The sequence below is a fragment of the Trachemys scripta genome, unplaced genomic scaffold (genome assembly GCF_013100865.1).
Source record: "Trachemys scripta elegans isolate TJP31775 unplaced genomic scaffold, CAS_Tse_1.0 scaffold_60, whole genome shotgun sequence".
Taxonomy (NCBI): Eukaryota; Metazoa; Chordata; order Testudines; family Emydidae; genus Trachemys; species Trachemys scripta.
This window is the reverse complement of record NW_023260546.1, coordinates 29,155-39,405: the sequence shown is the minus strand read 5'-3', so window position 1 is coordinate 39,405 and position 10,251 is coordinate 29,155. Positions and strand designations below refer to the sequence as shown.

The window sequence follows — 10,251 nt, the reverse complement described above, 5'->3', positions numbered from 1 at the left end:
TAGCCAGAGCGAGACTCTGGAGGGAGCAGAACTAGGGTTTGTTATTAGTAGAAATTCAGATCAGTGGGAAGCAATTAATCACACAGCAAAGGGTTGTGCAGAGAAAAGGGGCCTGGGACGGGGAAGAAATCTGCTAACTTCTTCCTGGGAATTCATGCGATTTTCTTGTCCTTCTGCCTTTAAGAAAGACACCCAGGAGGGAGGTGGCAAAAACTCACCCCCAGGAGAATTACTTTGAATCTTTTTCCTTTGTTTCTTCCCACCTTTGCCAGTGCAGACAGGAAGGACATTCCTCAAAGCGAAACCCCCGAGCCAGCCCCCTGAACTCTGGCCAAATTGTGTTGGGATCCAAGCTTCCCAGCTTGGCTCTGTTTGAGAGAAAGACAGCTTCTCTCCCGAAAAGGGAAAAGGTTCCTGGGACACAGTATTCTGCCCAATGATTCTGCTGCTAAAATTTTGGAATGAAGGAACAGCCCGTTAGGTCCTCAGGGTGTAAAGTTAAAATCTCAGCAATGGGCAGTAGGACATGGTGTGTGGATTATGGGGAAATGAGCCCCCAAAACAGCCTGTAGGTCCCTGCTTCAGACACAGGCAGGTTTGTTGTGCGTTTAATGACCCCTTCCAAGCTGCATTTGGGGTTTGATAGGTTTAAAGGATGCCTGGCCAAAGGGAATTTTCATTGTTCTCTTTCAAAGAGTTTAAGCCTGGAATTGGCTTTGCTAGCTGGCTAATATCTAGCTGGCAACCAGGGCCTATCCTCTTTATATTAATTAAATACTCCTGGGGGAATTCTGTGCCACTGCGCCCTGCAGAATTTTGCAGAATTCCCTGTCTTCCCCACAGAATTTCTGACCACCATTAGGGGCTGCTGGACTCTGCAGAGCCCGGCTTGTAGGGCCTGGGAGACCCTGCCAGCTCTGGCAAAGAGTGGGGAAGGGCAGGGCTGCACCACACCACGTCCCCTGACAGGGCAGTAAAGAAGTTGGGGAGAGTAAAGACTCTGGGGGTGCTGGTGTTTGGGCCGGGGGCTGCTCCACGGCCGGGCTGTGTGGGGAGGGGGGTGCTGGTGTCTGGCCTGCAGCTGGACTCTGCAGGGAGCGGGTGCTGGTGTCTGGGCCGGGGGCTATCCCACAGCTGGGCTCTGGGGGCATGGGAGTGCAGGTATCTGGGGGCCCCACACAACCCCCTCCAAAACCCCCCCAACTGGAACTGGGTTGTTGTAGGGATTTCTTTAACTCTTCACTCCTGGGGGAATCATTTTTGCTGTTGTCTGTGTTGTTGACAGGTATTTTGAAATAAATTACCAAAATAACTGAAGCTGGAGTGATTATATTGTGTTATTTTGACAAATAAAATATGCAGAATTTTAAAATATTGTGCACAGAGTTTTTAATTTTTTGGCACAGAATTCCCCTAAGAGTAATTAAAGGGCAGAGTTAAGGTTACCCAGTGGAATATTGTCTGCCTTCAGAACCTCAGCTTCTACAAAACTCACAGGTTTGAAAACTAGGAAATTCAAAAGTTAAGGTTGCCCACACAACCTTAACTCTGCCCTCTTTCAGTCATTCCCCAATGTTCCCTCAAAACACAAACATCTTCACTCTGCCAACACCACAGTGGCTGAAAGGCACAATCTCTTCACCTCCATGTACAACCCTTCAAACTAGACCCCCAACTTCAGCTGAGCCTGAGCAGACACAACCCCAAGCCAGGGCAAGCCAGACAGGAGTGGTGACTGGCCCCGACCATTACAGTGAAAGCAGAGAAATCCACAACCAATCCATCTGTACTTACAGATAAACCCCCATTCCACCAACCCCTCATGAGGCAGACACTGCCCCAGCCCACCTCTCCCCTCCCAACTCCCTACTCCTGAAAGCCTGCATAGGGGAGCTAATTTTCCCTTGTGATGCCCTGAGCCCCCTAGGATGCAGTAACAGAGGGTCCTGTGGCACCTTTAAGACTAACATGTATTGGAGCATAAGCTTTCGTGGGTGAATGCCCACTTCGTCAGACGCATGACACTAGGATGCAGTGGGAGCTGAGATGGGTTCCCACCCCCCTCTCCCGACAGCTGCTCTCATGTGAGAACCAAAGGGTTAATACAGAGGGAGCTGATAAAGGCTCCGACTTGGACTGGCTGATCTCCACCCAGATGCTCCACGACCCATGTAGCTTACTGAAAGACATGACTCGCTATCTCTTTGTTTATTTTAATGAAATGTATAAAACAAATAAAATGAAGAACACAGCTCACTAAATCTAAACTATTCTTAACACCACTCAACTAGCTCTGTATAAGTCATGTTCAATTTTATATAAAATTAAATTCCAGAGCAGGTTCCATCGGATGAATCAAAAATCAGGAGAGCAGATTCCCCCATCACTTTCTCCTCTGAGCCATTCAAACTGGCTTCACTCCACATTATTATGGAGTCGTGTTATTGACAACAACAAAAATTAGCATTGTCGTAATAAGGAAAAACTGCTGAGTTTCTCATGTGCAAACAATCCCAGCTCAGCAGGGAAATGTCCAGAAGTGACTTTGTCAATAGACAGAAACTGGGATTTAAACTCGGAATGTTCACACTGTGTTTGGGATCCACAGAAATTCCCCATCCAGGTCTGGGACACTTCCATCTCCAGCCCTAACGAGTCGGATTTAGGATCAATTTGCTATGAAGTGCAGAGACTTTGTGGGAGGTGGAGGGGTAGAACAGAGGTGGATAAACTCCATTGTGGCTCAGACAGACGCCAGCGCTGCTGGAGTGAGCGGGCCTAGTGACGGCGATGGGGAAGGAGGTAATCCCGCCGACTCACCCCCTTTCCTTCCCGTGTCGCAGAGGCTGAAATGATACATTTGTCCCAGTCCTGCTCCTCCTCTTTGTTATATTGAAATAGATTTTAAATGAGGAAAATGGGGAAAAAAACAAACAACCCACTGCCCAGCACAACCTGGACCAGCGTGAGAACAACTGGGGATGAGACAATCTGTCACCAAAGGGGGAACTTGGTGACTCTAACAATCGCTCTGCTAGTGCGGTGAGAGTATAAATGTGATGCTCAAGGCTTGTCTTGAGTATGAAAATTGTTGTTGATTAGGACAGGTCAAAGGGGAAGGTGCTAGCTAACCCCAACCCCTGTGCCTGGGCTATGTCAGCACGGCACATCTAGCAGGGTGTTTACATTAGGGTAGCTACCTCCAGCAGGCCGACTCCATGGAAAATCCTAGAGGAGGCAAAGCCCAGGTCGATTTTTGCTCAATTTAGCTACTTGAGGTCACTCCTATTTCCCACCCCTGGGCTGATGGACACTCCTGGCAGGAGAGAGACACTCCCATGATGACTCACATTAGAAAGAAGTTGGTAGAAAGGACCACAGGATTCACTCCAGAGAAGGGCGACCTGCAAAACGAAAAGCAGGCAACTCACCTGGGGGAGCTGAGAGAACAGTGTGATGCAAATGGTGCAAACAGCCCTAAAAAGTCCCTGTGTGGGAATTAGCAAATGGCTTTAAAACAATCTTTTCTCTGCCCTACACAAAGTGTTTATGGTGTGTCTCTATCCTGTGACATCGCTGATGTCTATTAAGGTGTGAGCTCCGGATGAAACTTTTCCCACATTCACAGGCTACTCTCTTGGGTGGATCCTCTGATGACTGATGAGACTTGAGCTCTGAGTGAACTTTTTCCCACACTCACAGCATACATAGGGTCGCTCTCCCGTGTGCATTCTCTGATGATTAATAAGGTCTGATTTAAAAGTGAAGCTTTTCCTGCACTCAAAGCATCCATAGGGTCTCTCTCCCGTGTGGATCCTCTGATGTTTAATAAGGCCTGAGCTCTGAGTGAACTTTTTCCCGCACTCAGAGCATGTGTAGGGGCGCTCTCCCGTGTGGATTCTCTGGTGATTAATAAGGCCTGAGCGCTGAGTGAACCTTTTCCCGCACTCACAGCACTCATACGGTCTCTCTCCTGTGTGGCCTGTCTGATGTTTAATAACGTTTGATTTCTCACTGAACTGTTTCCCCCACTCAGAGCATGTATAGGGGTGGTCTCCCATGTGGATTTTCTGGTGATTAATAAGGCCTGAGCGCTGAGTGAATTTTTTCCCACACTCACAGCACTCATAGGGACTCTGCTCTGCGTGGCCTCTCTGATGTGCGCTAAGGTTTGATTTCTGACTGAACTGTCTCCCGCACTCACAGCATGCATAGGGGCGCTCTCCCGTGTGGACCCTCTGATGTTTATTAACATCTGATTTGAAAGCGAAGCTTTTCCTGCACTCACAGCATTTATACGGTCTCTCTCCTGTGTGAATCCTCTGATGTCTGATAAGGGATGAGCTCCGAGTGAAGCTTTTCCCGCACTCACAGCACTCATAGGGTCTATGGTCTGTGTGGCTTGTCTGATGTTTAGTAAGGTTTGATTTCTCACTGAACTGTTTCCCACACTCACAACATTCATAGGGTTTCTCTCCCGTGTGGCTTGTCTGATGTTTGATAAATTTTGATTTCTCAATTAATTGTTTCCCGCACTCAGAGCATTCGTAGGGGCGCTCTCCTGTGTGGATCTTCTCATGGTTAAATAGGGCTGAGCTCTGAGCGAACGTTTGCCCGCACTCACAGCATGTATAGGGTCGCTCTCCTGTGTGGATCCTCTGATGTCTAGTAAGGGTAGAGCTCCGAGTGAAGCTTTTCCTGAACTCACAGCACTCATAGGGTCTCTCCCTTGTGCGGCTTGTCTGATGTGTAACAAAGTTTGATTTCTCCCTGAACTGTTTCCCGCACTCACAGCATTTGTAGGGCCGCTCTCCCATGTGGATCCGCTGATGTCTAATGAGGATGGAGATCAGAGTGAAATGTTTCCCACACTCAGTGCATGTGTTTTTTCTCTCTTCTGTGGGTATTCTCTGCTGGGCTGTGATTTCCTTGGAGTTATGGTGAGTCCCCAGACAATTAATGGAATTGCCCACTTTCTCCCTGGGCTGGATTCCCTGCTCCCTCTCTGGCCTGTCCTGACTCTCACAGGCTTTTCCCTGCACACAACACCTGGACACATTCCCTTGGGATCCTTGCAATAATCCCCCGTGTGCTTCCACTTGTTCAGCATCTTCCTGCTGAGGATTCAGCTCCTCGTTCTCACTCACCATCCCAGCACCTGCTAGGACAGAGAGAGAAACGTCATAAACAGGGGCAGAAAACGGGGAAACAAAGCAAAATTAGAGCTGGAGAGACAGAAAAAAAAAAACGCTGGTAGCAAATTCTCCTAAACTCTTCTCCACAGTGGCGAGAAGAGGGGATGTGGAGGCAGAATTGTATCCGTCAGGTAGGGAGCTGCTGCCAGGTGTCAGTGAGGATGGGTAGGAAGTCGGGAGCGATACAAGGCCTCCTGAACTCCGAGAGCTCCCAAGGCCTTTTTAAGGAATCCCAGCTCCTTCCTTCAGGCACGGAGCGTTTTTGAATTGGTTTAATGATCCCTCACCTGCGTAGACAGCTCTCAGGATATCTCCTTCCTCAGAGCCCTGGAGATCCAGGAGCCACGGCTCTGCCCCTCGTTCTAGCTGAGAGATCACATCAGGTTTGGGAACAGGAAACCCTGCTGAGGGGATAGAAAACAAGGGAGATCAGGGGAGTTCATGGGACATTTCTCACAAAGAAGAGTCTATTGGTTTAACCCCAGCCCATTTTAAAGCAGTCAAATCCCGGTGGCAGCTCCCCAGGTGCTCAAAGGTGCAGGACACTCTGCGTATGAGGGATTTAACTATCCCCATCTCTGCTGGGAACACACACAGCCAGACACTCCCGTGACATTGAGACAGAAAGGGTCAAGCAGCTCGCAGGCTAAATGACCCAAATTCAACCTTTAGAGATATGCTAGAAAAGTATGTAAATAGTAATTAGGGATATTCCTTATAAATAGTTAATGTAGCCATGTCCCATAGATGAGAGCTCTGAAATGCAAACCAGTATTGTGAGAGAATTAGAGGTAATACTAATTCTATGTGTTTACTTATGACTTGTTAGATGTTAGCCAGGTAAACAGACGGTTCCTGTCTGTCACTATATCTACTGATTCAGAGATCAAAAGGAATATTAACATTTAGAAGAAACTTGGGTGTAATAATGTCATCGTCTATATTTCTCTTTGAAGTTTGTAGTAAATGGTCTATGAACTGCTCATGAATTTGAGATTGAGCCCTACCTCTGATACCTTTCAGACAATGTGTGCTGTGCATTTTTCTTGCATTCTGCAGAAGTTCCCTTTGGAACTTTTGCCCTCTGATACCAACATGTTTGGGTTAAAAGTAATAGTTTAAAGTGCTCTGAAATCCACATGCAGACCCTTGCCCGGTCTGCACTTAAAAGTTTTGCCAGCTTAGTTGTGTCAGTTATGGGTGTGAAAAAAATCACCCTGCTAACCAATGTAAACCCTTGAATATTTTCCATCCATGTGCAGGTTGAATTTTGTTATGTGCAGCACCAATCTCGAGGTATGTGCGGATGTGCACCACCAGTGCAAACAAAAACTCTAGATATAATATATATTCTTAAACAGTTCATAGGTATAGAGGAAGAAGAAAAAATATGAAAACAAGGGATAATTAACAAGTTGCACTGCCTAAGATGTTTATTTAATATGAAATCAAATACAAAGAAAATTAACACTGTTCTCGGAGTACATGTATTTTATCATCCTTTCTAACAACGCAAGTTAGTAAACACACCAAAATGTGGCATACTGAAGACAGCTATAGAAATAAAACAAAGCCATGGCCACTAAGCAAAAGCATAAAATATATGCACCAGAGGCCCAATTTAATAACCTACTCCTACCATAGACCACTAAATCTTCAGGGAAAGCTGCTCTCAAAAAATGAAGCATCTGCCAAAACACTAGCATGCTATGGACTTTTGCAATTCACAAAACTATCCCTCTTGCATGCATATTATCTGCACACACAGCTCAGCTTTAGGATGCTAAACAAATCTATGAGTCAATTAGAAATAGTTAATACAATATTTTCTGATACTGGAAAGGAGAGTAAAGGGTATTCACTCAGGCTTATACAATTTCTCTGGGATGTCAACTCTTAATTTGATGAATACTTCCCACACATAGAACAGTAAAAATAAGTAATAAATCAACACAGATAGCAAAGAAAACCCCAAACAAACAAGTGACAACACTGAAAATACGAAGGGAAGTAAAACATCAGGTGGTTGGTTATGGGTATTTTAAAAGAGTGTTTAGGACTCACGCTGTGCAAGTGCAACAGAGCCCTGTAGAAACAGACAAAGTTCTCCTGGTCTGAAACTCTCACATTGTGTGTGTGTGTCACCAACTCAAAGAGTAGAAGCCCTGGAGCACATTGAAAACAATCATGCAAATATCATGAGCTAGGCCTAGCCACATGCTTTTGCTTCATTCACTAAAGCCCCAATCCTGCAAACGCCTATGCATGGGAGCCCTCCACATGCATAACTGTTTGCAGGGTCAGTATCTAAGAGAGAGTAAATAACATGAAAGCAGCTTCTTAAAGCCACACCAATCTAAATAAAATCACAGATCTAGTTCTTTTAACCTTGGATTGCTGTAATTTACCCATAAGATCACTACAACAGAAAGATCAAAGTGTTTTTTCAGTTTGTTCACTGTGTGGACTTGACAGCAGTTTAGAGCCTGATCCTGCGCTTATTGAGACCTCACTGCAACCTAATCTGCAGTCTGCACTCTTTAAAAATACTCATATAACCTCCTCAGAACTCTAGGAAGAGGACAGTGGGTGGGTGAGATTCTGTGGCCTGTGTTGTGCAGGAGGTTAGACTAGACCAGAATAGGGCAAACTACGGCCCGCGGGCCACATCCAGCCTGCGGGACCGTCCTGCCCGGCCCCTGAACTCCTGGCCCCTCCCCTGTTGTTCCCCCCTCCCCTGCAGCCTCAGCTCGCTCCGCCACCGGGGCAAGGCTCTGGGCGGGGGGGCTGGGAGCTTGTGGGGCAGCGCAGCTGCAGAGCCCGGCCTGAGCCGGTGCTCTGAGCTGTGTGGCGGCAACCGCAGCGTGGCCTGGCTCCAGCCGGGTGGTGTGGTTGTAGCGCCACCAGCCACCTGTGCTCCAGGCAGCACGGTAAGGGGGCTGGGAGCAGGGGGGGTTGAATAGAGGGCAGGGGAGTTCGGGGTGGTGGTCAGGGGGCGGGGGTGTGGATAGGGGTCGGGGCAGGGGAATAGAGGGCTGAATGGGGGCAGGGGTTCCGGGGGGCAGTCAGGAAGGGGGGGGTTGGATGGGGCAGCAGGGGGCAGTCAGGGGCAGGGGTTCCAGAGGCATTCAGGGGACAGGGAGAAAGGGTGGTTGGATGGGGCAGGGGTTCCGGGGGAGCCGTCAGGAATGAGAGGAGGGGTTGGATGGGGTGGCAGGGGTCCAGGGGCAGTCAGGGGACAGGGAGTAGGGGTGTGTGGATGGGGCAGGGGTCCTGGGGCGGGGGCCATCAGAGAACAGGGGGAGTTGGATGGAGCAGAAATCCCGGGGGGGGGGGGCAGATAGGAGATGGGGGATGGGCCACGACCCCCTCCCCTAAGTGGCCCTCCATACAATTTCCGAAACCCGATGCGGCCCTCAGGCCAAAAAGTTTGCCCGCCCCTGGACTAGACGATCACAAAGGTCCCTTCTGACCTTAAAGTCTGCGATTAAAGTCTATGACAGATGAACACTTCTCTACAAAAGCAGCTAAATGCTTTACAATAAAGAAAACACTAATACAAGCGAAGTCAGATCCTGCATTAAAATCTGCTAATGCAGAATCCCTCAGCCCTCTTTACCTCTCTGCTCTGGATCTGTCTCCCGCTAATCAAACTAAATCTTAGCCCAGTCTTTCTAATACACCTCTACCTTGATATATCGCGACCCGATATAACACGAATTCGGATATAACGTGGTAAAGCAGTGCTCCGGGGAGGGGGGGGGCTGCGCACCCCGGTGGATCAAAGCAAGTTCGATATAACGCGGTTTCACCTATAACGCCGTAAGATTTTTTGGCTCCCGAGGACAGTGTTACATCGAGGTAGAGGTGTACCTCCAGCAGACGTCCACCAGCTGTCAACTGAAACTCAACATGGCCAAAAGAAAGCTCTTCATCTTTCCCTGCTGATACTAGGTGGAAACTATTTTGGTTTAGAACTGCAGAGGATTCACTGTTTTGTGTTGGCGCTATAATTCTAACAGTGGAAAATAGCGGGGGTGCCACATTATTCCTTCCCCATCAGATTATTCCTGGCCTATTTCAGATCTCGTAATTATATCAACAATCAGTTGGTAATTAATACCAGCTCCTTCCCCCGCCTCAGAGTTACCTCAACAACAAGAAAAGGCAACATGTGCTTGGACTGACCTTGCTCTGACGCATTAATCCAGGAGTTCTCAAACTGGGGGTTGGGACCCCTCACGGGGGCATGAGGTTATTACATGGGGGGTCACGAGCTGTCAACCTCCACCCCAAACCCCACTTTCCCTCCAGCATTTATAATGGTGTTAAAAGTGTTTTTAATTTATAAGGGGGGGGGTCGCACTCAAGAGACTTGCTATGTGAAAGGGGTCAGCAGTAAAAAAGTTTGAAAGCCACTGCATTAATCAAACAATGGTTGATCTTTTAAATCTGGGCGGCTGGAGTATTGGGCATCTATGATTTCCAGACAGTCATGTTCCTGCTTTTCTGTCTCTGGTAGCAGGGTAGCTGGATTAAGGGAGGGACAGGTTTGCAAGGTAACTTCAGGATTCTCTAACAGTTTCGCTTGGTACCGAGCAACCCGAGCCTGTGTGAGCCAGAGACCGCCCTTAGTATCCAGCAGGGCTTGAACCATATGGGGAATATACACTTGCACAGTTCCTCCCAGTGTCAGTTTGTCAGCTTCCCCAAGCACTAGGGCAGTGGCTGTGACCGCCCTCAAACATGCTGGCCAACCCTTTGAAACTTGATCCAGTTGCTTAGAGAAGTATGCCACGGGATGTTTCCAGGCACCTAGTAACTGAAATGCCCTGTCCGCTTCTGGGGACCAGTGAAAGGGGTCATGATCCACTCCCTTAACACAAAAAGAAGAACAGGAGTACTTGTGGCACCTTAGAGACTAACAAATTTATTAGAGCATAAGCTTTCGTGGACTACAGCCCACTTCTTCGGATGCATATAGAATGGAACATATATTGAGGAGATATATATACACACATACAGAGAGCATAAACAGGTGGGAGTTGTCTTACCA

The 10,251-nt window shown here is 47.9% G+C and overlaps 1 protein-coding gene across 1 annotated transcript in view; it reads right to left on the bottom strand.

Annotated features, from left to right (window-relative positions):
• Positions 1-2,255: 2,255 nt before the first annotated feature.
• The window catches only part of LOC117870606 (zinc finger protein 850-like), a 31,202-nt gene continuing 23,206 nt past the window's right edge, over positions 2,256-10,251 (bottom strand). The window contains exons 4-6 of the mRNA XM_034757809.1: positions 7,604-7,614; positions 5,483-5,599; positions 2,256-5,161 (exon numbers count right to left, since the gene is read on the bottom strand). Of these exons, the coding sequence (XP_034613700.1) occupies positions 3,630-5,161; positions 5,483-5,599; positions 7,604-7,614 (1,660 nt within the window). The 3' untranslated portion in view covers positions 2,256-3,629. The remainder of the gene's footprint in view (positions 5,162-5,482; positions 5,600-7,603; positions 7,615-10,251) is intronic.